At 37.2% G+C, this 26943-nt stretch overlaps 2 protein-coding genes across 3 annotated transcripts; one reads left to right on the top strand and one right to left on the bottom strand.

Annotated features, from left to right (window-relative positions):
- Positions 1-57: 57 nt before the first annotated feature.
- Positions 58-12140, bottom strand: parp9 (poly(ADP-ribose) polymerase family member 9). Its single transcript, XM_017469661.3, has 9 exons — positions 11997-12140; positions 8098-8975; positions 5607-5834; positions 5270-5488; positions 5078-5153; positions 4506-4916; positions 2840-2943; positions 2535-2691; positions 58-1272 (listed from the first exon to the last, which is right to left on the bottom strand). The coding sequence occupies exons 2-9, from the start codon at positions 8971-8973 to the stop codon at positions 989-991; spliced, it is 2355 nt and encodes a 784-aa protein (XP_017325150.1). The 5' UTR covers positions 8974-8975; positions 11997-12140; the 3' UTR covers positions 58-988.
- Positions 12141-12254: 114 nt separating this feature from the next.
- parp14rs1 (poly(ADP-ribose) polymerase family member 14-related sequence 1) lies at positions 12255-26674 on the top strand. 2 transcript variants are annotated; one of them, XM_047156183.2, is made up of 17 exons: positions 12255-12623; positions 14297-14400; positions 14520-14553; positions 16018-16248; positions 16645-16869; positions 17083-19328; positions 19428-19661; positions 19757-19975; positions 20390-20456; positions 20565-20714; positions 21082-21144; positions 21247-21423; positions 22269-22475; positions 22655-23314; positions 24429-24568; positions 24666-24840; positions 24937-26674. In XM_047156183.2, the coding sequence occupies exons 1-17, from the start codon at positions 12443-12445 to the stop codon at positions 25218-25220; spliced, it is 5397 nt and encodes a 1798-aa protein (XP_047012139.1). In that variant the 5' UTR covers positions 12255-12442; the 3' UTR covers positions 25221-26674. The 2 variants fall into 2 exon arrangements, with proteins under 2 accessions (XP_047012139.1, XP_017325149.1); XM_017469660.3 differs by having other exon boundaries at positions 16015-16248.
- Positions 26675-26943: the final 269 nt, after the last annotated feature.

The following is a 26943-nucleotide window of genomic DNA, read 5'->3' as shown; positions in this document are numbered from 1 at the left end:
AATCTGCCGACTCATTCCTTTTACGCACATCCAAAATAAATCAAGTGAACGCAGATAGTGAATATGAAATCTGTTAGATTTTATTGCTCCAATCAAAGACAGACCAGAAAACACCACATACTTTCAAACCTCAGTATTAAAAATGAAAATAAGATGTGCCATAGCTTCACAAAAGAGTACAATAAAAAAAAATATATATATGTAAATCTGCATAGGTTATTCTATAAATTAATAAATGTAGTGCCTACATTTATACAGCCCCTGTCCCATTTTCTGTCATTCTTAAATGTGCCATTCAACCATGTGGTGCTGAGAAAAATCATGACTAAGAAAGCACAGTAGAAAATCCACAGCATTAAAAATGCAACAGAGTAACCTGCTATATCTTAATTTTTAACTTCAAACATAACAAATATAATTAGAATGTATTTAAACTACTCATATTACTGTAATATCTGAATTTATAAGTCACCCCTTAACAAATATTCCCTGAAACAGAAGCATCTAAAGTAAAACAATTAAAGGAACAGGCCCAGAACAAACCAGAAGAGAAGAAAACCTGACAGCTCAGAGTTTTGCAAAGAGGATTTGACATCAGCAAGGTCCTGCCTGACATTATATATCAAAATGTACACCAGGATGTCCTCTTTCTGTTTTTTGTTTTTGACTATTTAAACTTTTTTTTTTTAAGGTCATGTGTGTAATTTAGCTACACAAAACAACTTAGATTTGTGTTTCCACAATAAGCAAGTATAATCCAAATCATTTCCAGTACAACAATACAACAAATTTAAGTTCACTGAATTAAATACTGGGTTTATCTATTTACTGTTTTAACAGTTTTGTTGTTTAGGGTTAGCGAGCTTTAAGTTTCATTTTTGACATCTTTAATTAACTCCTAAATGAGGCATTGGTGCTCGGTGAATGTAATGTAAAACCTTAGTTTAATGTAAAGACAGAATGCTTAAGTGGAAAATGGAGAGTTTAGCTAAAACAAAGCTAATTTGCTGCACGTAATAAGGTACAAAGGGTAGGCCTGTTGGCCATTGAAGATAATGTGAATGCCGCTCCCACTGGTCACACTGTCATAACGAACCAGAGGATCTTTTTCAATTGGAGGAGGCACAATCAGTTCTGCTGAACCACGTTTGTCTTTCCCAGTCAGTACTTCAGCTTCAATGAAGTAGATATATTCTTCTCCATTGTCTGCCCACAGAGATCTTGCTTTGTCCACTTCAGACGTGAAGTATATTCCAGCTCCATACTTTTGTTCTGGAGGTAGAGAGTATTACTAGTGATCGGTGACTATTAACTGTTCATTTCAAGTCAATTCAATAAAGCTTTTTGTATATCACTGCCAGTCCAAGGTTTTTAGATTTTATTACAATTAAATAAGTAAAAAAAAAAAAAAAACTAAATTGTTTAATCAATTAACTCAAGCCTTTATTTAAGGACTTACAGTCCCCTCTGAAAGTATAGGAACAGCGAGGCCAGTTCTTTTGTTTTTCGGTATAGAGTACAGTACACTAAAGTCATTTGGGTTTGAGATCAAAAGATGAATACAAGATGATGGGTCAGAATTTCAGCTTTCATTTCCTGATGTTTAACACATCTAGGTGTAAATAACAATGTCTTCAGTGAATACTTGTGTTTACAGTGTACTTGGAATGTCTTCAGAAATATCTTATGTATAGGAAAAACAAAATAATTGGCATTACTGTTCCAATACTTTTGAAGGGGACTGTATGTCCACTCTTAGATTCTAATGGGACTTGATTAAAGTCTTTATTTATTGCACTTGTTTGATGAAGTGGTTTCTGTAAACCTAGCTTTCTTTCATTTTTACGTGTCTTACAACAATTTTACATGTGTGCTACATGTGCCTAATTAGAGTGATCCAGATCATCCTTTCCCAAATTGTTTACTGTAAAAAAAAAATCATGGACCCCCTCTGGAAAGATTAAAAAAAATAAATTTTCAAACTATTTAAAACATAATAATAAATAAAATAAAAATATATTAATTATCAATATTTAGAATTTTATTTTACAGTCATTATTTAATATGATACTGTATATAGGCAAACTAACTTTGATAATGGTTGTGTTTTCCACCAATGTAATGAAATTAGAAATTTGGTTCTAAAGTGTACACAGAGACCAGGAACAGAGAACATGCAGAAGCTCTGTATACATAATTATATAATATGCAAGTATTTTAACTGAGTTACAAAATTATTTTAAGTTCGAAGACCCTGGAGCATGACTCATATTAGTCATCAAAGCTAAAAAAAAAAACATATAGTAAAAAGCATATAAGAGTAAAAATGTCTATTGTTGGTATGATGCTGGTAAGAAAAAAAAAACAAAAACCAACATTTTCTCATGTTCAACCATCTGAGCCTTAGCAGAACTTTTATATTCTTAACTTTAAGGGCCATTAGAAAATCAGTTTACAGCGCTCTAAAGAGCCAATAAATTCAATAAATATCTCATTCAATACATTTAATACATTCTCATTAAGTTGTTTTGTACCTTTAGGTGGTGCGTATTCCCTCTGGAAGCCAACTCTGCAGATCAGATTACAGAACTGTGCTTTCACACACTGGTACAGACGCTGAGGTTGAGCTTGTATACGTTTTCTGTTGAAGCTGAAGAGCTGTTTCAGAGCATAGTTTTCGATTTTTTCCACCTATAGCGACAAAGCCAAGAAAACCGCCTGAATTCCAATCACTTTAAAAGCAGTTTATAATTGAAATACTGATATAAATGGTTGTCATGCAAGGATTTATTGGACTTTTAATACATCCAAGATGGGACTGAAAAACCTTGTAGCTTACCTTCACAATACTCAGGTTGCATTTTTCAAATTTTCTCAGCATTTCTTTAACTGCCCGGTCATTGAGATCGAGGTCTATTTGTATCTTCTCATATGATCTGTTTGCTTATATAGGTAATGGAAACTGAAATTACCTAACATATTAAACAAATTGCATCATTTATGCATACAGTCCCCTCAGGAAGTATTGGAACAGCAAGGCCAATTCTTTTGTTTTTGCTATACACTGAAGACATTTGAGTCTCTTTTGAGATCAAAAGAACAAGACAAAAAGTTCTGGATAAGAATTTCCTGATATTTACATCTAGAATTGAAGTAAGTTGAATTAGCACTTAATATTTCACTGCAGTATCTTTGCTTGCGATAACTGCATCAAATCAGTGACCCACTGACATAACCTAACTGTTGCATTCCTCTTTTGTCATGCTTTTCCAGGCCTTTACTGCAACTTCTTTCAGTTGTTTCTTTTGGGTTGTTTGCTCCTTTCAGTCTCCTCTTCAGGAGGTGAAATGCTGCTCAACGTTAGTTCTGGTGATTGACTTGGCCAGTCTAAAACCTTCCACTTTTTTCTCCTGATGAAGTACTTTCATGTTGGCAGTGTGTTTTGGGTCATTAACTTGCATGATGAAGTTCCTCACAATTAGATTGGATGCATGTCTCTGTAAATTGACTTCTGAATTCATTCTGCTGCTACAATCATGAGTTACATCAATAAAGATTAGTGAGCCTGTTCCAGAAGGAGCCATGCAAGCCCAAGCCATGACACTCCCTCCACCATGCTTGACCTATGAGCTCTTGTGTTTTTGATCATGAGCAGTTCTTTTCTTTCTCCACACTTTGGCCTTTCCATCACTTTGGTAGAGGTTAATCCTGGTTCCAGAACTTTTGTGGCTCATTTCTCTGTGAATTCCAATCTGGCTGATTAGTGGTTTGTATCTTGGCCTCTATATTTCTGCTCTTGAAGTCTTCTTTGAATGGTGGATTGTGATACTTTCATCCCTGCCCTGTGGAGGTTGTTGGTGATGTTATTGACTTGTTTTAGGGGTTTTCTTCACAGCTCTCACAATGTTCCTGTCATCAACTGTTGTTTTCCTTGGCCAACCTGTTCCACGTCTGTTTGTTAATACACCAGTGGTTTAGTTCTTGTTCAGGACATTACAAATTGCTTGTGCAATGGCTCGATTTTCCCTCTTTTCTCAGCTTCTAAATGGCTTGATTTTCTCCCATAGACAGCTCTCTGGTCTTCATGTTTTTGTTTTTTTTAAATCCTTTTTAACAACAAATGCAGTCCTCATAGGAAAAACCCAGGGCTCAACCCAAGAATAGACATTCAGAGCTATTAATTGTTTAAACAGTCAGCCAAACAAAGCACACTAGGGCAAAAAGAAACACCTGACACATGTTCCAGTATTTTTGATCATGAAAAATGGGTGGGTTCAAACAAAAGGTGCCATGTTCTAAGTTGTTTAATACATCTAGATGGAAATATCAGGAAACAAAAGCTGAAATTCTGATCCATCATCTCATATTCATCTTTTGATCTCAAACCCAACTGTCTTATATAGCGAAAACAACAGAACTGGCATTCCAATACTTTTGGAGGGGATTGTATATCTAGTGTTTTTCTGTGTATTATTGTGTAATGCAATGCAGTAAAGAGAACATACACATCCTCTCAATCTGTTGTCGTCGCCCAGAATCGTCTACCACATACATATGCTTCAAATCACCCTGCATGTCTTCCTCTTCACGCCGAGCGAAGTCCTCTTGGGCCTGACACAACATGGCTTCCACTTCCAATGCTGCACAACCGACCCCTACAGGCTTACCACTGATGCTAATGCCTCCTTTGCCTTCCCTAAAGAATTCTGTGATGCTAACATTAAATCTGTCCCGAAGCTTCATCAGGCTTGTATGATGCTCCTGGGTAAAGTACACAATGTGATTATTATTTATCATCACTTCACCAGAGTGCTTTTGCAGCACTTGGACACACCACAACTGGGCCTCTCTTAGTGCCTCTGGAGAGGGGGCAAAGAGCACAAAATGAGGTGTTCCAGTGTCATGAAAACCTGAACCTGTCAGAAAATAATAAAGAATGCAGCAAAAACCTTCAAATTAATAATGATTAATGCTTGTGGTAGATTAATGTATACTCACAATGTTTGTTGAAACTTTTTGCATGTATGGACCATCTCACAAATGTAAAGCTTATAAGTAAATATTTTTGGGCACTTACTTTTTCCCCTGGTGCTACTTAAGGTAGTGGAGGTATGCAGTTTTTTTTGCATGGAAGCCATTTCTTTTTCAAAAGCCTAAAATATGTAACAGCATTCAGCAACACTGACATTTTGGCATGTCATGATATAACCTAATGTCACAGCAAGTTAGATATTATACATCTTGAAATAAATGGAAGATAAATTTGTACCTTCAGTGTCTCAATATCCTTTGGAAAAATGACAAAACATATGTTCATTTTCTTCTGATGATTTCCCTTGGAAAAATCTAGTACTGCACGGGTCATTATTTGAGAAACTTCTTCTTTTTCAAATCCAAGGTTACCAGTGCCGATAGCAGGGAAATGAATGGATGAATAACTGTGATGGACTGCCAGTTGAAGGCAATCCATGGTCACTGAGTAAAGAATCTAGAAAACACAATGTGGTGTTTATTAATAACCATATAAACAACCAAAAAGAATGTAAACAGAATTCATCCAATAAAATCATTTTAGACTGAGAAAAGTGGTTTTTAAAAAATCCAACCTTATCAGCACCGTGTTTAGATTTATGTGCACAGACAGTGTGGTACACTTCCTTGCATTTCAGATTATAGCCAGCAGTTGCAAGAACAGCACCAGGAAGAGCAGGTCCACGGTAATGCTTTTTTAGTTCATCTTGAATCTTCGAGCCAGCTTTATGCAGTATAGCCTTCGAAACCAGGCCTACTGATAAATTAAGCTCTACGCCTGCCGTGTTCACGATGACATCCGCCTATGAACATACAATTAATAATCATTCACAAACAAGAGCTTAACATACACTATACAGCCAAAAGTCTGGGGAAACCTGACCATCACACCCAAATGTGTACATTCAACCCACATTGAACATCCAATTTCAGATTTATTCCCCCTTTGCTGTTATAATAACCCCCACTTTTTCCACTAGATTTTGGAGCGTGGATATGGGGATTTGTGTCTGGCTACAAGAGCATTAGTGAGGGCAGGCACTGATGTTGGGTGAGGAGGTCTGGGGTGCAGTCAGTGTTCCAGTTCATCCCAATGGTGTTCAGTGGGGTTGAGGTCAGAGCTTTGTGCAGAACACTTAAGTGTTTCTTCATAGAGCTCCATTTGTGCACAGGGGAATTGTCATGAAGGAACATGTTTAAGAGAAATTGTAATGCTACAGCAAACAAATACATCATATACAATTGTGTGCTTCCAAATTTGTGGCAACAGTTTGGGAAAGAACCACATATGAGTGTAATGGTCAGCTGTCTACATACTTTTGTCCATATAGTGTATACAGTGGGGAAGATAAGTATTGAACATGTCAATTTTTTTTTCAGTAAATATATTTCCAATGAGGCTATTCAAATGAAATTTTCACCAGACATCAGTATTAATTCAATAAATCTGGAAATATAAAGAGTTCACAACAATAAACTCCATAAATAAAGCGGAATGACACGGGAAATAAGTATTGAACACGCTAACTGAAATTTATTTAATACTTAGTGGAGAAGACTTTGTTTATAATGACAGCTTCAAGACACTTCCTGTATGAGGGAATGAATGGGCTGCAGTATTCAGGTGTGATTTTGGCCCAATCTTCTAGACATATTGTCTTTAAATCTTGTTCAATTGAATTCGAGTCAGGTGATTGACTGGGCCATTCTAACATCTTGATTTTTTTTTCTGAAACTAATTGAGCGCTTTCTTTGCTGCATGCTTTGGATCATTGTCCTACTGGAAGGTACACCTACGTCTCATCTTCTTCATCCTGGTGGTTGGCAGCAGATTCTTCTCAAGAATTTCCTGGTAAAGGGCTCCATTCATCGTTCCTTCAATTATATGAAGTCTGCCAGTACCATGCGATGAAAAACAGCTCCACACCATGATGCTTCTACCTCCAAACTTCACTGTGGTATAGTGTTTTTGGGTGATGTGCAGTGCCATTTCTTCTCCAAACATGGTATGACAGCCAAAAAGTTTTTAGAGAGCAATTTTGCTCTCGTCTGATCAGACTACACTCTTCCAGTATTTCATAGACTTGTCCAAATGAGTTGTAGCAAACTTTAAACGAGCTTCCACATGCCTTTTCTTTAGTAATGAAATCTTGCGGGGTGAGCGTGAGCAGTGAAGTGCATAGCAATGGAGAGCACCTGCTGCCTCCAAGTGTTTCTGGAGCTCTTTCTGAGTGGTCCTTGGCTCTTGGGCTACCCTTCTGACTCCCTGGTCAGAAATCTTGTGAGGAGCTCCCATGCGTGGCCGGTTGATGTTGCTTCCACTTGCAGATAATGGCCCCAATGGTGCTTACTGGAGGATTCACAAGTTTTGAAATACATCTGTATCCGATTCCATCAATGTTTTGCAACAATAAGGTTGCTAATGTCTTCGGAGAGCTCTTTGCTTTTACCCATCATGAGATGTTTCTTGTGTGACACCTTGGTAATGAAAAGCCTTTTTATAGACCATCAATTTACTAACCCAGCTGATATTAATTTGCACAGATAGGAGGTATAATTACGTACGGATTTCAGCTGGGTCCTTGCCTTGGAGAACTGCTTTTTTTAGTGTGTTCAATACTTTTTTCCTGTGTCATTCCACTTTATTACACATAACTTTATTTATGGACTTTAATGTTGTGAATTCTTTATATTTCTTGAGTTAATACTGAAGTATAGTGAAAATTTCATGTGAATAACCTCATTGGAAATATATTTACTCACAAAAATGTTTACGTGTTCAATACTTATTTCCCCCACTGTATATTCCTGGTAGTTAAACATCAAAATGATGACACTTTAAGGAGTACCATATGGGTCCTTACTTAGACCTTTGAAGGCCATGTGGAAATGACAAATTGGTATCTGATTTATATTTGTTTGTAATTGTAAGACATTTATGGACCACTAACATTTTTTTTTTTTTTATCATTCTCACTACTGAGACAGTATAAGATTATGTAGGGATGATTACATAACAAAAACCAAACAGAGGCTAACACTAATTTGTGCTATTCTTTGACTTACTGTCTCTTGCTCAATGGCACCCTGTTTGAGGTGGACAGCCACGTTCCCCAGTTCCAGACTGGAGAGTATAGACTGGCTTGGTGCATTGCTTAAGTTTTGTGTTGGCATTAGGTCAGGTGGGCCCAGAAGTTCCCAGCAAGCTCTGTGCATCTCTTTAACTGAGGGATCGTCATTATTCACTAGACGGACCTCTAGGCTCCTGGCATTTGGATTGCGTTGCTCATTAAATAAAATCACGGTGCTCACAATGATGTGTGCACAGCGATCCCGTGGAAAATTGTAAAGGCCTGAGCTTATGGCAGGTATAGCAACAGACTGCAGGTTATCATAGTTGGTTTTTAACAAGATGTTCCAAATAGCATTCTGTAACAAGGGTGTTGCCTCGTTTATTTCCATTTCTGATGCATTTGGTGATACACTGGGTCCCACAGCATGTATGATGATTTCACAAGGGAGATTTCCAGCTGGTGTTACAACAACATCGCCTGTCTTAAGTCTACCATTAGATTTTATTAATTCATCACTATGTTGTTGGATTTTAGGACCTCCAGCTCGACTCAGAGCTAGAGCAAGTCCTCCTCCATGATTTAAATTCTCATTTGCTGCATTTACCACGGCATCTGCCTTATGTGTAGTAAGATCATCTTTCCACACTGACAACTTCAGGCTATTAGACAGCTGTTTGCTGTACTTAATCTCAGGCACAATGGTTGCTTTGCTGTGGGAAAACGATGAAGTTGTATGATCCTCCACATTGTGGATCTCAGCGGTACAACCAAATTTTTCTCCTAGCACAAGACAAAATGCAGAGCGACTGCGTTTCAGAATCTCAGTTCCCTCGGGTTGCAAAGCAACACATGCTTTTTTATCTCCCATGGCTAAAAGGATAAAAAAAAAAAGAAGAAGAAGAAAAAAGTAAGTAGCAGGATAATAGTTCATTGGGATTTCCAGCTGAAAGTTTAATTGGCTAACTGGCTGGAGATTAACACAAATACAAATAAACATCAACATCAGTCTCTAAAATGATATGAACACTACACAAAGTAAAAATCTCTGCTCAATACTTTTTATACTGTCTCTCTCTCTCTTGTTGCACCTTTGCCTGTCTCCTTGGTACCATTGTATTTTGCAATATACACTCACTGAGCACTTTATTAGGAACACTATACTAATCCTGGGTAGGACCTCCTTTTGCTCTCAAAACCTTAATTCTGTGTGGCATGGATTCTGGCCCGACTGGCTGTGTGCCTTGGATTCTGGCCCGACTGTCTGTGTGCCTCAGCAGAAATCTAGATTCATCAGACCAGGCTACATTTTTCTAGTCTTCAACTGTCCAGATTTGGTGGGCCTTCACTCACTGCAGCCTCAGCTTTCTGTTCTTGGCTGACAGAAGTGGAACCCAAAGTGGTCTTCTGCTGTTGAAGCCCATCTGCCATAAGTTTTGACGTGTTGTGCATTCTGAGATGCTTTTCTGCTTACCACAACTGTACAAAGAGGTTATCTGAGTAGCATTTCTGTCAGCTCAAACCAGTCTGGCTATTCTCCATTGACCTCTCTTATCAAAAAGGCGTTTCCGTCTGCAGAACTGCCGCTCACTGGATATTTTTTCTTTATTGCACCAATCTGAGTAAACTCTAGAGACTTGTGTGTGAAAACCCCAGGAGATCAACAGTTTAATAAAAATTCAAACCAGCTCGTTTCGCATCAACAATCATGCCACAGTCAAGATCACTGAGATCACATTTCCCCCCCATTCTACTGTTTGATGTTTCATTACCAACGATTTTCTGCAGAGTTGGGCCATGATGTGTCATGTGACGTCATCACAATGCACATTCAACCAAAGCCACTCAACAAAAGGATTATGAGAAGGTACGAGTAGATTAATTAATGTTGTTGTGGTTTACTTCAATGGAGAACAGTGTAAAGACTGTCCCAATTAAGCTGAAGCATGCTGTCCCAAATTGGCAAAACAACAACAACAACAAAAAAACATTTGATGATTTGGGAGATCTTGAAAATGATTAAATATTAAACATATGTACATGATTTGAACTTTTTACATTTATTTTGTTACAGTAGTACATAGTCAAGCTATATGATCTCACAAGAATTAAGGCATGTTGTGTCCAATCTTGCCAACTCAGTGACATTTTTGCTAGATTTGTTAATGTAATTTATTGACATTATTTAAATCTAGTGACTTTTTAAGCAGATGTTAGCGAATGTCCTACACTCGAAATTGCGCTACAACTCACACCACTGCTACTGGTTATAAAGTTGAGAGAGCGGGCACAGTGTGTGACAATGACAGTGGACATTGTCATAAAGCTTTGCAGAAATCCAGATATGGATTTAGATTTATCTCAAAGCAAGCCAGGGCTGACAAAAACATAACTGTTTTCTTTATGTCTATTTCTAAACTCACTACTTAATAATAGAAATTATAGTATTTTGTAAACATGTAAATAGTTTGTTTGTGGTGCTATGACCACAAACTAACTACTATAAGAAATGTTATATGAAGTAATTTTTTTTCTATAACGCTTTTAACGATATTGTCACTAAGCAATTTTGGGGGTGATGCGGCATGAAGTACTATGCACTATGCACAATGTATTCTACCGTCTAGTGTATGAATTTTAGAAGGGTAGTATTGTCTCAAATGGAACACTAATGGCTTTTTACTAACCAGAAGCATAAGTCGTTTCCCAGCTGATGATAAATGACGTCAAATGCACGTAATGTGAAACTCCTAGCTTTAGCAGAGTCAACGGAAATTAATTTCACCGTATCAAGATAACATAAACAGTAAAATTAAGAAAATTTTCACATGCCTTTTTTTTATTTTTTTATTTTGTGATCATTTGAGCCAGCAACAGCAATGGTAGCCCCTCCCCTCTTCCACTACATAAGCAAAGGTGCGACCAGTGCACAACATTCCACAATTAAGTTGTATCCCAAATGATGCACTATACACTATGTACTTATACACTATGTACTCAACAGTGTATGACTTTTATAAGGTTATTTTTTCATTCAACATTGGAGTCTGATAGCCCCTCCTCCTTCATTACGTATTTAAAGCTGCGACAGAGTGCATGAAGTGTCCAACATTACACACTTCATTTTTTCGGTTAAATAAGTGCATCATACAAGGATTTAAAGTGTACCGTTTCTATTTGGAATTTTCAGTGTGAATACACTACTTGCACTATTTATATTACAATAGGGCACAGGACAGTGCACAAGTATGCAAATTGGGACACGAATTTAGTTAGTTTGTTTTCTTGAATAAGTGCATAATTCAGATACTTGGAGTGCTCGTCTTCTTGTTTGAATTTTCAGTGTGATGACACTATTCACACTATTTATATTACAAAATGGCGTAGAATAGTGCATAAGTATGCAATTTGGGGAAATCTTCAGAATAAAATGTTTTTCAAATGTTCTTCATATAAAAACGTTTCGCTATTCAAATTATCATAACAGTGCAGTGAATGTGCAAATGAGTCTGTGACGGTATCTGGTGACTTCTATCGACTTATAGAGTATGCGTACTTCCCCCTGAAAATATCACAACATAGCTGATGCTAAGCACAGCCTTTCTCTTTGTTTGACTCTTTAAAAAAAAAAAACATATCATGTCTCTTTTACGTCTCATTCTATTTCTCCTGAGGAATTTTAGGAGAATATTCCTGGCAAAGTTGATAACAAAATGAAACGTAAGAGAGAAGGTATCCTGCCAATGGTAAACAATGAAGCAGAGAATTTTACCTCAGGTGACAAGAGAAAACTTCAGGTCCCCACAAACCGCTTTTCTAAACACTTCGTATTCGTACTGTTTTTGTGCTACAAACAGAAAGCGTTATGCGTACTTTATAGTTGTTATTTCTTACCTGGTTTTGTGTCAAAAGCAAAATACTCGTGCGAGTAACGAGGGAACACTCGACTATGAAAAGAAAAAAATCGAAAGTAAAAGCGTTTCCGTGAGAAAACTGGTGTTACATTTACAGGAAACCAAGAGCAGTTCCGCCTAAATCCCGCCTCCTATGTAAATAAGACGACCTGGAATAGTCTCAATAAGCGCTCAACTTTTACAATTTTTAATTTTTTTTTTTTATTATTATTATTTTTTTAAGTTTGTCAGCTTTACAGACTTTCTATATGAATATATTGCATCTTGCTGTGGTGTAAGCCATGGATATGTGCTGAGGTTCTTCATGTTTTGAACAAATCCGCCCTCTTCAAGCTACTCTAAATCTCCATATCGAGTAAAACAAAAGCGAAACTTTAGCACTTAAACCTCTTCGACCCAGAGTGACTCGACATTACACACTCAGTTATGGACGAAAATTTTCCCTTTGCCCTGATCGTGGAGGGAAAATGGGACCCCAGGACCCCCAAGCTGAAAAACAAGCTCACTATTTATTTCCAGAGCAAAAAGTCTAATGGAGGAGACTGTGTGGTACAGTACGAGGTTTCTGACGGCCAGACAGCGACGGTGTGCTTCAAAACGGAAGAAGGTACAATTATTTATTGTTACTGCATCTGTGGTAGATTGATTAAAAAAGAACAACAATAATAAGTTCACACACACAGCCTTAACAAATAGACCAAACTACAACCGTATAGACTATTCAACACTGTCAGAAACTTTATTTTTTCCTTGTAGCTGCTGGCCTGGTGCCATTAAGGGGACATGGTTTGTACTTTTAGTATGTATGTAATATATCGTTCCTTAAAAAATAATGAATAAAAATAAGTTGCTTAATTAAACGCCAAGGACCACTGGTGTACATTTAAAGCTTTACTGTAAAAGCTAATTAGGTACACACCATGTCACATTCATCCTCCCAGGTAAAAGATAAACAGTAAAAGTACTACCTCAGCAACAAGAAAAAGTACCGCTTGGCACCTTAAAGGTAGAATAGTTCACATTTTTTCATATCTTACTAGTACAAATAATGTAATAAAAGTTTAAGCAAGTGTATTATGTAGTTGAAAATAACAACAACAACAAAACATTTGGAAACCTTCTATGTAATGTTTTGTCAGTCATTTTATAGACACGCCCACCAACACATATACTTTACATCCTGTTAAATCATCATGAGGAGAATTTTGCATGTTTATAGAGTTTTATATAACAGGAATTGTACATTCAAGTCCTCCTGGGAAGTTCGAATTTAGGAGTTTGCTTGTATTTCAATAACTTGCTATGTATACCAAACACATAATAACTGAAATCAGCTTCTGAGGCGTGGAAACATTAAATTTCAGCAAATTTACCGTGCAAATCTGACATGCGCCCAACTCGGAAACTCTGGGCTCAAAGAAAATCCAGAGTATCCCACTCGTAAATACGATTTTGTGGTGGTGTTCATGTGTGTTCAACTCATAAATACTATCTTTCCGACATGACTTGAATGCACCATTAGTTCCAGTCCACTAATTTAATTGGACAAGTGATGTTCCAAGAGTGTTTATATTTACTATAACTGCACTAGGATATTTAACTCCATGGTCTGTGTTGGTGAAATAAAATTTTAGTAGCAGTCTATTGAAACCGTTACTACAGTAAAGCTAGCGAGATCATCAGTGGACATGGCAAACGATAAACTTTTTCATGAATATAGATTCTGACTTAAAATATGAAAGCTCGTCAGATGAAGATGAAATGTAAAAATTTAAGTCAGTTTCACTGGGAGCACCTTTAATGGGAATGTACAAATCATTGTGATATAGCGAGTGGGCTCGGGATCAATTTCCGTACACGGAGCAAAAATAAGCAGAATATTTGGCCATATTGTGTCCAAAAGATCAGTTAGTCTATATTCATTTCGTATTTATAAAACTGTTACCTGTTGTATTTTATAAGTATTTTCAAGCAGTTGAATGTCAAAGTGCACTTGAATGTGATGTCATGAAAGTCCTTGTTAATGGTAACTCTAGTTAGAATGCTAACTCCAGTTGAACTACCATAAATACTGATAGGAGGCAGAGCTTCTTGTATATGGGTTAAAATAGGGGAGGGCTCAATAAGTAAAATACTCATTCAAATTTTATTCAACTCCACCCATTAATCCTTTGGAGACCTACAGTTGAAGTCAGAAGTTTACATACACCTTAGCCAAATACATTTAAACTCAGTTTTTCACAAATCTTACCTTATGCACAATGTTTTCTTGTGTTTTAGTGAGACAGAATGTTCTTGAGAAGCAAAGCCATGAAATAAAGCTGGGTAAATGCTTTGTGAGCCTCAGTGTTTATCTTCCTCCGACTGAGGCCAAACCAAGTCAGGTGAATATTTTATTGGATTATTTCCCCCCTCCCCAAATATTAAATGAAATTTATGAGACATTAACTGATATAAAAAATCGCTTATGGAAATATGACTGCTCATAACATTTGTTTTTCAGGAAACAAAGTCTTTGGTTAACACAGGTCAAACAGGTGAGTCATACTGTCATGATTCAAACTTTTTTTGTTTGTTTGTTTATGCTTCCCTCTAGAGGTGAAATTGACAAGAAAGCACCAATCTTATAGTCTAACATAAACCACTGAAATATTATCTTTAGTTAGTTAAAATTTAATAAGCAGGGCTCTACAGTGCGACCACTTCAGTCACATTTTCAAAAGTACTTTGTGCAACTGTGAAAAAATATTTAGGTGCACCAGTGCGAGTGACCTGTTCAGAGATAATAAAAACTACAAAATGCATCTACACCGCACAACAGTTACTTTCGCACTGCTTTTCATCACCTCAGTCAATCGAACAAGTGTGCAAATACTGCAAGAAGCCATTATGATGAAGAGTAAGTCTGTACATAATCTGCTTCAACTTGATGATCTCACAAACCGTAATCTTTTATTGATCACGCAAAATGACCTGAACCTGTGACTGTGACCTGCTCATGTAGCCACAGTGGCGTCGGGTGCGAGTAAATTAATAATAATGCTAACGCTACAAGCTGGGGTTTTATTCAAACTTCTTTATTAAATAATTCCTCACCATCCATAATCAAGAGTAACAACTGTTCAGTCTGTAAACATACAGTATGCTGCTGCTCTCCCTTCACTCTCTTCACCAACTCTTCACACAGTACATTCACTTCATTTAAGCTCACGGTTGCCAGATATCACTAGAAAAGTCAACTCCACTGTCCATGTTCTGATGTAATTCCCACAAAAATGCAATATTATCAGCACACATGGCAACACTGTACTGGGGAAACCGATCTAAAAGGAACAACTGATAAACAAACAAAACAACGATGTAAAGACATGTAAAGACATGTAAAGACATTACATTTAATATCAATTTGGCATTATTGGCTGTAAAAATCCGGATCCGGGACGGAGCATCCCTAATGAACATCAATAAACTAAAGCGCTTTGCATCTGGAGGATAAATGAACTCACCCAATCACATCCTATATGAGATTATTCAGATATATACACAATATACACAGAGAATTTGAAAATTGGCTTTGGAGTATCTGGAAAAGGGCTAATAGTGTAGCTTTAAATATATTTAAGAGGAGCAGACTTCAAAGACTGAACATTGAGGTTTACTGTATTTGTTTATAAGGTGGAACAGGTTAACGTTTTTTTTTGCATACAGTTTGTAAAATTAACTGAAAATATTATATTTAGTTTATCAGAAGGTAAATTAATTTGTCATGGCTCATACTATGTTCCTAAATTCTGTCATAATTGACAAGCTCAAGTTTTCTCATGCCTACTTGTGCGTTATACTGTAGCACATTAACATTACCATCTCTAAAAAACAAAAAAACAAAAAAACAATTCAACTGTGCTCCTAAAGTTTTACTGTGCTCCTAGATTTTTGTAATTAGGAGCACAAGTGCTCCTAAAAAATTGTTACTGTAGATAAGTGCATTTTCTTTACAGAAGAATTGTCTACCAAAAATGAAACTAAAGAAGAAGAGGACATTGGGCCGGGTGAAGACAGTGAGGAGTCATCTCACAAATCAGCTGTGATCAAAAACATCCAGAACCTGAAACATGAGTTCCTGGATATGCTGGTAGAGAACGTTCTCAGGGAAAGCCCTGAGTCAAAAGACGTCAGCATAGAAGTCATTCCTGAGTGTGATTGTGCTGTGGTTACTTTTACTAACAACAAAGGTGAACCATTACCCACCACATAAAACATACTTTTATTGGCTAATTTTACACAATGAAAAAAGAAAAAAAAAAACAATAGCTAGTTTGTGGTAAAACAAATTGAGTAAAACACCCACAATAAAATTATTGACAGGTAAATAATTTTAAATACTTAAAGCTCACATTAAAACATTAAAACACATATTATTACCTATTCGAATTTTATTTTAAAAAATGTGATTAAAGTAAATTCATCCTTCTTTACCTAGTGTAGTTTGTTGCCACATAAATGGATACATTATCCCTTAATAGTAAAGCTATAACCCACCATTGGTACTAACTTGCAATAATATATGCCCCCCTAAGCCAGTATGATAATTTCATCTAAAGTGAATGTTATAACGTTCTGTGCTTTAGATGCAGTACGCTTCATTAAATCTTGCCCAGAGAACTCAATTTTCAAGAAGAAGAATCTGGAAATCAGTCCTCTTGAGATGACTACAAAGGTGCAAGTAGAAGATTTATCAGACATGAACTCTGACTATATCATGCTTTATTTTGAAAAGTATGGTGAAATAGAGGGCGACGTGGAAATGCTTGAAGATAACGAATCGGCTATAATCACTTTTAAAGTTCACGCAGGTATGGAACTTTCACAAAATACTGTATAAAGTAAGAGAATAATAATGATATCTGAAATTGTTGAAGAAAACAAAATATGAAAATGATCTTTCATTATAAGCAATATCAAACTTTGCAAGCTATAACAGAATCTTTGCTTAGCACACAGAGTAATCTTATGCAAAGATATTTCAAATAATGATGTTGTGTTACAAAGATCTTTTGTTTTTCCAGATGTAAACAAGGTTCTTGGAAAACAACATCAGATTAGAAAAAGCCCCATCAGAGTATTTCCATACTACGAATCACTGGGAGTTGCCCTCTATGGTAAAGAGAGACCCACTTTGAAACTCCCAGAATCTTTGATAGAAAATATTGATAAATCTGTCTGGAAATATCTTCAAGAACACCAGAAAACATTGGATCTAATCATGCAAGATATGCAGAAGCATTTCTGCCACTTGGAGTTTCAAGACCCAGCTGTAAGAATCAGTCCTCTACCTTCCATCCTTCATCAAGGTGTACAGACAAAGAAACTTGTCCAGATGTGGAGGGAGAAGGCATCTGCTGAGTTCACTACTGCAATGTCCAAATATAAGTCACTAGAAATCAAGATTGAGAGAGAAGCATGGGCTGAACTAGAAGCAGAAGTCCACAAGCTGTTGTCATCTGAACCTGTAACCTTGATCCTTCACAAAGCTCAAGGAATGATGATCATCGCAGGCCTTGTGGAAGATGTACGCAGAACTGGGGATGTGGCACAGAATACTGTTAACAGGATTACACAAAAAATCCAAAGAAAGAAGAGCAGCATTGAAGATGAGATCTCCATGACTCGATCTATTTATGAGCTCATCATGAAAGATGGTTTGGAGTACGAAATCTGCAGCTTCCTTCCAGAACTGAAGCTGGGTTACAATGCTCCCAGTCAAAAGTTAACTCTTTTTGGGATAAAACAAGACGTTTTGGAGTCAAAGAATAAGATTTTGCAAGAGGTTCTTGGCCTAAATCGGAGAATGATAGAACTCCACCCATCTATTCTGCAGTTTCTGATTATGGGAGACATAGAAGAACTGACCAATGAACTTTTCTCATCCAAGGGAATCCGTACATCATTGGAGATTAAGAACAACCAGGCATTTCTTGTTGCTAAAACAGAGAAGTCCTTGAAAGATAGTGAAGATCAGTTGAAAGCACAATTATATCATGCATGCATTGATATGGAAGATAGCAGTGTGCTCAAGATGGCAGAATGGCAAGATCTTGTTGACAGCTTAATTAACACAGTGAATTCATCAGTTATGAGGATGCTAATAGACACATCAGATAGCCAAGTTGTGATTTCTGGATTTGCTGAATCAGTGAAGTTTGTTCAGGAACAGCTGTCTGATTATGTGCTGAACAATTCTCTCATTACCACAACCCTGCACGCCGATAAGATTATTGTAAATTTTATAAAGGAGCACAAAAAGGAAGATTGGAGTGAAATTGTGAAAAACAATGTAAACATTAGCTTTAAGGATGATACCGTCTCTCTGAGTGGTCCAAGGTTTCATGTCTCTGAGTGTAAACTTATCTTTGAGAATCTACTTTCGTCTGTTTACTGCGACATCTTTAAAGTAGATAAGCCTGGTGCCAAGAAGTTTTTTAGGAATAAGGAATTGATGATTGTTGAAACAGCTAAGACCAAAATGGGGTGTGTTGTCAAGTTGGTAGATGAACATGAGCTGAACCAGATTTCTTCTAACATCACAGAAAAAATAAGAGCTCGTACTCCTCATGGAGTGGAGATTGTAGTCAACAAAGGTGACATGTGCGTCTATCCTGTAGATGCTATAGTGAATGCAGCCAATGAAAAGCTTGACCTCAGTGGAGGTCTATCAAAAGCACTTTCTGATGCTGCAGGACCGCAACTGCAGGAAGAATGTAATCAGATGATTAAAATCCGGAAACAGTTGAAGCCAGGTGAGGCTGTCCTTACTAATGCTGGACAATTGCCTTGCAGGCATGTAATTCATGCAGTAGGACCACACTATGATAGTTCTAACCCTCAGAATGCAGTTACCCTTTTGAAAAATGCTGTAAGAAGGAGTCTGAATCTTGCTGACAGAGAGTATTGCCAGTCATTAGCAATACCAGCCATTAGTTCAGGCAACCTTGGATTCCCACTAAACCTTTGTGCAGACACCATTGTTTCAGCACTGAAAGAATTCTTTGAGCTACTAAATGGAGACACGTGTTTAAAGGAGATCCATCTGATTGACAAAAATGATAAAACCATTGCGGCTTTAGAAGCTGCAGTGCAGAATGTGTATGGGGGCAGTTCCACAAGACAGGGCCCAGCATTCAGGGGTAATTCGAGAGTCCCACAGCAAAACCCCAAACCGTCAACCTCGTCAAACCAAGGATCATCCCAGAGTGTTAAGACGAATGAAGGGTTGACTATTACTCTTGCAACGTGCAACATTCAGGACACTTCGGTGAGTTCAATTCTCCAACCTAACATGCTCTTTCTTAACTTTTATCATTCCCCTGGGCCAAAGTTGTAGTAATATATTTGACTGTTGTTTTGTCTTTAGTTCGATGTGGTTGTGAACTCTGTATCATCTGACCTGGCCCTTAACCATGGAGCTATTGCACAAGCCATTCTTGCTGCAGCAGGGCCCCAGATTCAGACACTTCTTAACCAGCAGGCTACAGGACCTGCAAACAATGGAGCAGTCTTCATCACTAGTGGTTGCAATCTAAAAAACAAATTGGTGTTTCATGCTGTTGCCCCACACTGGAACCAGGGAAAAGGATCAGCACAGACGGTACGGTTTTATCTGTTTTTCCATACCTGCATTTTCTTTCTATAGTAGATTTTGTTTGGTTGTAACATAATTGTAATGGATTATGTTGTCTGCAGTTGGAAGGCATCATGGATGAATGCTTAGGTCAGGCAGAACAACAGAAGCAGGGGTCTATTGTGTTCCCTGCTATTGGAACAGGGAACTTGGGATTTCCAAAGGCGTTGGTGGCTTCCATTATGGTGGAATCAGTTCTTAAGTTTAGCAAAAACAGGACTTCACGTCATGTACAAAACGTGATGTTTTCAATCCATCCCAGTGACCATCAAACCATCCAGGTAAGTAAGGAGTGCCAGAGTGTGATTTATAATAATAATAATAATAATAATAATAATAAAACAAATTCTTATAGCACTAAGTGCTCTGTGTAATGTAGTACCTTTCATGCTCCACAGAGGGGGAAAAGAAACATATACAAAACCAACAACATAAAAACATAAATATGCATAAAAGAAAATGAAAGAAAAACCCATATTATTAAGGAGGTAAACAGCTAAAGATGAGTGGTGGAGGATCTGGGTGGGCCATAAGCAGAGTAGCTTTAAGCCTTAAAAATAATAAATGTGTTTGGAAGATGGGTTGTGTGTAAGACCTGAGAATGCAGGTGAAATGTGGCATATTGCCTATTGTATGCTGACCATATATCATAATTATTAGTGTGTGTTTGTTTTATTTTTTTTTATTATTCCCAGGCTTTTACAGATGAATTCAACAAAAAGTTTAACATCCAGTCATCCTTAGCAAGTGGCTCCAGCAAAGGTTAATTGTCAAACCAAATATTAAAAACCACAAATATAACAAAATGTGTGAAAAGTAACATTCCGATGGCTTTCAGAGGTGTTTATTTCATGTTTATGATTAATTTAGGCCCGTTTTCAGTGGTCACCTCACCAAAGGCAGGGATTTATCAGACTACGATGGGAGGAGTTGTGCTTCAGGTTCTCAGTGGTGACATCACTAAGGAGACAACTGATGTCATTGTAAACTCAAGCAATGACAATTTCACACTAAAGTCAGGTAACTCTGGTAATGCTTGGAATCCTATTGTAGCAAAATGCAGACTGTTAACCAAAGAGAATGAAATTATAGTTACAGCTGTTACACCACAATGCATTTGTATTATTAAAATCAATCTGCCAGATGCTCAGTTAATAACTGACCTTTAGTTATTTACAATCAAAGTTAGTCTACTGCATGCTGCAGTTGATTTGTACAGTTGAAACATGCAGTTATCACACCTCATTCTTTGTTTTAACATGCTACATATTGCAGTTTTAAATCACAGCTTAGAATTTCCCTGTAATTTAAATTTTGTGATGTGTCAGTTATTATTCATCCAGCTGCTACAAAATAATTAATACATAATGTATCTCTAATTTGTAAGGTGTCTCAAAGGCTATTTTAGATGGAGCAGGTCCAAATGTTGAAGCTGAGTGCCAGCTACTAGGTGAGAGCTGTTCATATGAATTAAATGAACTTCTATAATCACAGAAAAATGTATCTAAATGTTCTCTTCTTGTGACTTGATGCATAATTTACATATTAATAGGAGAACAGCAAAATAATGGACTGATAATGACCCAACAAGGGAACCTTCAGTGCAAAAAGATCATCCATGTTTCAGCAACAAGTAATCTTGCAACAATCCAAAAACGAGTTAAGCAAGCATTAAAAATGTCTGTGAAGCAGGGGTTCACCTCCATTGCCTTCCCTGCCTTTGGAACAGGTGAACTCAAACACTTTTATAAATACTTTGCATATGACAAAATATGTAAAGACTTATAGGATGCTTAATTTAATAAGTGAAGCTTATGCCATTATATTGTAATAACCAGTTTCCATGTGTTATCTATAATGTTTTGTTAACACATTGTATAATATATAATGGGCTTTTATAACACATTCATAAGCAATACTGGAGCATTCATGTATGCATGGGCATGACTTGGGTTAAACATTGTGTTCAGAGATCTGGTGCTGATAACAAAGTGAGATATTTTAGTAGACTGCAGTATCTCTATATAAGCAACACACTGAAACTTGCAGCTAAATACCATGGTTACTGATTAGACATGGGGTAGAGAATTTAAAGGTATTGTGACTGGGGAAAACCCATCAAACTGTCAAATTATGGATTTTTAAAATACATTTTTCTATTTCATATAGTCCATTGCAAAACACCCCGTCTACCACTACATTTATTACCTAAACTACTTATAGAAAAACACCATTACTGACAGATTTGACAGAATTTCAAGATTACAATAGGAAATGTTGATTATCACTTTGATTATCAGTGTCATCCAGTGTTTAAACAAGAGCTTCATTATTTCTTTAGCCATCTGATCTCTGCACTAACATTTGTGCAGAAATAATTGCTGATTCAGTCCAAAATTATTATGAGCATTATTACAATACAACTTTATTATGAATCATTTTTGTTAGTCCAATTTGCATTCGTACCCATGATCCTTCAGTGGTTGGCCCCCTTCATGGTAAACCATTGAAGGACCATGAACGAAGAGTGCTCCAAAGAACAAGTGTAAGAAAATAAATCCATCTTTCTTACAGGTCAGGGTGGAGTTAATGCAGGCCATGTTGCAGACTGCATGATGGATGCTGTAGTTGACTTTTTGACACAGACTCCACAGTCTTCACTCAAAATGGTGCGCATTGTGATCTTCCAGGCCCCCATGTTGGTAGATTTTCATCAGAGTATGGTGAAAAGAGAAGCCACTGAAAAGCAGAAGAATGACAGTACCTGGTCAAAACTTACCTGTACGTCTTCCTGATTTTTTTCCCCCTGGTTCATATGAATGCAAGTAGTGCATTACACAAAAGCGTTTTCAATTATTAGCACTTAATAATGAACAACAACGTTTAAAGATGTTTTTAACTAATGTAAGTAATCTTTTCATCCTAAATGCCAATACACCACATATTTTTCATTTCAACAGCATTTACCAAATCGTTGTTTATGGGCTCTAAGACCAAAGATACCAAGTCACCACAAGAGAAGGACTTTGTAATCGAGGACAAGGTGGTGACGCTGGTTTGCTTCTCCATCTGTGGACCTTCCAAAACCCACGTAGATGAAACCAAGCAGTTTCTTGAAAAGCAGATCTCAGAAGATCAGGCATTTCAGCACATCAGTGATTCAATGATCCACAAATTGTCTGAGAAAGACAGACAACGAATCCAGGAACTACAACGAACCATGGATGTTAGAGTGAAAGTTGAGCACAAGACTCAGGCGGCTACAGCAGCATATTCGGAGGAGGTCACACTTACAGTAGAGGGTCTCAGCAGGGATGTCCTGGTGGTTGTAGGTGAGATCAACACCATGCTGAAAACAACAAGAGAAGAAGTGACCTTGAAGAAGAGCATGGAATTAACAGCTGAGCTGGTAGACTGGCAATACCAACAGAGTGGCCAGTTCCATAGCTTCGACCTAGCTACAAACTTCCAACTAGAAAAAGCATTTTCTCTGAAGTCAAGTAAACAAGTGGACATCACTTTTCAAAAAGAAGTGTACAAAGTCAGTATGCCAGAGGGTCCTGCTGTGAGGGCTAGTGGTGGTAACCAGATGGAAATCAGGCGTGTTGACAAAACCAGAGGTACTTTTTTATTATTTCTACAAAGATTTAAGTTCTCTTGTACAGGGGTATGGGAGGAAAATTTGTAAAGGTCCAGATGCATAAAACTTCTTGCTTACAAAGGTCTGAATAGGCCACAACAGATGTGGTGGCTTAGTGGTTAGCACGTTCGCCGCACACCCCCAGGGTCCGGGGTTCGATTCCTGCCATATGTGTGCGGAGTTTGCATGTTCTCCCTGTGCTGTGGGGGTTTCCTCTGGGTACTCTGGTTTCCTCCCCCAGTCCAGAGACATGCATGGTAGGCTGATTGGTGTGTCTAAAGTGTCCGTAGTGTATGAATGTGTGAGTTTGTATGTGATTGTGAACCCCGCGTTGTGCCCCCCGATGCTACCTGGGATTGGCTCCAGGTTCCCCCGCGACCCTGAAGAAGGAGTAAGCGGTAGAAGATGGATAGATGGATGGAATTACTGATTAGTTTGTGACTAGAACTAAGACCATTCAAAGTGGTTATTTTTTTATTCATATTACTAGCACCGTGAACGCTGAACAGATGAGATACTTGTTCTGAATTTGATACAAGGAGAGTAAATGTGTTCATCTTTAAACACTGTATTTACATCATTGACTTTTCTTTAATCAAGTGATGTTTAACAAGTCCATTCACTCATCAGAGCAAAGCCGGTAAATAAAATTTAAAAAAATTGTTGAAAGTCTGTGGAAAAACTCCCCTTTCTGAACTAAAGTCCATAGCCCTGTAGCTAGTTTCTAGTCCGGTGAGCTTCCTTTAGCTAAATTAAGAACATAGACGCATGTAATTGGATAAAATGCAACAGAAAATCTGCCAGTCGATGAGCTGCTGATGTTTTTATATATATATATATATATATATATATATATATATATATATATATATATATATATACAGCTCTGCTACAATATTTTTCAAGTTCAATCAACTAAAGTACTTTTCCAGGTCTTCATCCGGACCACCCCTTATCTAGTAAATCAAGGTTAATGCACTTATGATATAATCTTGGGAAATAACTTGTTTCTGCCAATCAGAGCTATTACTAAATGTCCTTAAAAGTTTTAAGCATTTCTGATTAAATTAGATTAACCAATTTTTCAATTGCAGACACTGAGAACTTCCCAAAGGAATGGGTCGTCATGGCATCTAATGAGCCACACAAAATTTGTCCACTGCAAATTAGCAGCAAAGAGTACAATGATGTCCTGGGCCACTTTAGAAAAACATGTAATAACAATGTTCTTAAGGTATGTAGCTTCTGAGAGGCATAAATTAGATACATTATATCCATTTCTTAAATATCCGATGCGGCTTTTGTACGGTCTTCTTTTTTGCTGCTTGTAGATTGAACGGATACAGAATCCTCGCATGTGGAAGAACTACCAAAATAACAAGCAACATATGGAACTAATGAATGGCCATCAGAACAATGAGAAGATGCTGTTTCATGGAACCAGAGAAGAGTCAATAAGCCACATAAATCAAAATGGCTTCAACCGGAGCTATGCAGGGAAAAATGGTATAATAACAGGAATGATCAGTGTTTTAGCTTTTGCTGTACTCCATCAACCTCTGTGGCTAAATTAACTGATCTCTTTATGTTGATTCATTGCAGCTGCAGCCTATGGAAAAGGCACCTACTTTGCACTTAATGCAAGCTACTCTTCCAGCCACACATATTCAGTACCAAATGCACAAGGACAGAAACACATGTATTTCTGCAGAGTTCTCACTGGAGACTATACACCTGGAAACTCAACAATGATTGATCCGCCTCCCAAAACCGCTAATGGCACAGATCTCTATGACACTGTGGTGGATAACACATCTCATCCAACCATCTTTGTGGTGTTCCGTGATTACCATGCATATCCTGAATATTTAATTACTTTTACCTGAACTGTAAACCAAAGAGGGCTGCATGATTCCTGAACACAAACCCAACATAGTGCCTTGTATTGTTCAGCCTCCATGAACTTTTCCCACAGTTTGTAGTGTTGCAACCTGGAACCGAAATGGACTTATATATCATCAATCAGCACAAAATAATCCATAATAGTGAAGCGTGGAATCTATTTAATTTGAAAAAGTATTTACAAAAAATATGAAAGTTGTGATTGCAAAAATAGTCAATATCAGTTCTGGTGCAAGAAAATCAAGAAGGAGAACTGTAACTCTGTCTAGAGGAGGATGTCCTCTGAAACCCAGAGAATCAACCAAGCTGCAAAGGCTAACTCTGAGCACAGTGCTACCACCACCATGCTTCATGATGAGGTCATTCCATTTCAAGTGATCCAATAATCGCAAAGTTGATTGCTTGACCATTTTTAATTTTCCTTTTTTTTTTTTTTGAGTGATTACCTCTATGTATTGTCATTGCAAAATCAAAAATCATAGTTAAACCAAGTAAAATAAAAAAGAAATGGTAGTTTTGTGATGCCAATACATAGAGGTAATCACAATTAAAAAAAAAAAAATTAATTAATTAAAAACAGTCGAGCAACCTTCATTGGACCACTTGAGATAGGATGACAGATTGGGGAATGGTGTTCTCAGGGTCCACCAAACAAAGTGCTTTATGCCAAGGCCGAAAAAGTCAACTTTTTTCCATGCTTGCTGAGTCTCCAATATGCCTTTTGCCAAAGGGGATCTTGTATTTTTTTGCAATGCCAACCCATCTGAGCTATGGGTCTCTTCGGCTCTTTCAGACTTTCCCTTTGTCCTCTTGGTTGCTTCTCTGACTAATGCCCTCCTTACCTGATCATTTGGTGGATGGTCTCCTCTAGGCAGAGTGACAGGTGTGTCATTTAATTTCCAAGCTTTAATAATGAATTTAATGTAGGATATCCAACATTTGGGATATTTTTTATGATAAACAACCACTGATACACACTTTTCCAGAACTTTGTCCAGGGACTTTGAAAATGGACAAAATGTGGAAAATACAATACTGTATCTAACAAATGTGTGATGCAAACTGCTTGAAGGACCATGTTTCAGTTGTGTTTTACAAAAAAGGCATGCAATGCTGCTTTTAGGTTTGTTCAAAATACGATTGTCTTTACACTGCTTTTATTTTTGAACAGCAAAACAGCTGGTTCAAGTCTATAAGAACTATTAACACGGTAGACAAGTTTATCACATATTTCTGTTGATGTAGTTTTTTTCAAGTCACTGATAGGACAGTGGTATTTTTAGTTACATCAGTATAGCAATATCCTTAGCTTACATCCAAAAACTAAGGAATGTGATGCTGTGCTGTGACTTGTACAGTTTATTAATGCTTTGTGCTGCTGTCTTCACACTGATTTCCAAATCATGATGCACTTTGATTTTGTTTACAGAGAAGTTAATCTATTGTCTGTCAAATTAATGACTCCAGTATTCAAACATTTCTTGTTCTTTCAAGACAATTAATGATGTTTATGCACAAAACAAAGAGCATGAAAGTGGAATATTCATTGTATATAACTTCTACCTTCAATTTAGTTAAAAAAAAATAAATAAATAAAATATATATACATTTAAGAATAATGTCACTCTTTAGTTAGCTTGAATAGGTCATACTATTCACTTGTAACTCAACTTTTCACATTTTCCTATCTAGAAACTTCTGACACTC

Source organism: Ictalurus punctatus, chromosome 6 (assembly GCF_001660625.3).
Source record: "Ictalurus punctatus breed USDA103 chromosome 6, Coco_2.0, whole genome shotgun sequence".
NCBI classification, from domain to species: domain Eukaryota; kingdom Metazoa; phylum Chordata; class Actinopteri; order Siluriformes; family Ictaluridae; genus Ictalurus; species Ictalurus punctatus.
The sequence above is the reverse complement of the archived record's forward strand: the minus strand, read 5'-3'. Positions and strand labels throughout refer to the sequence as shown.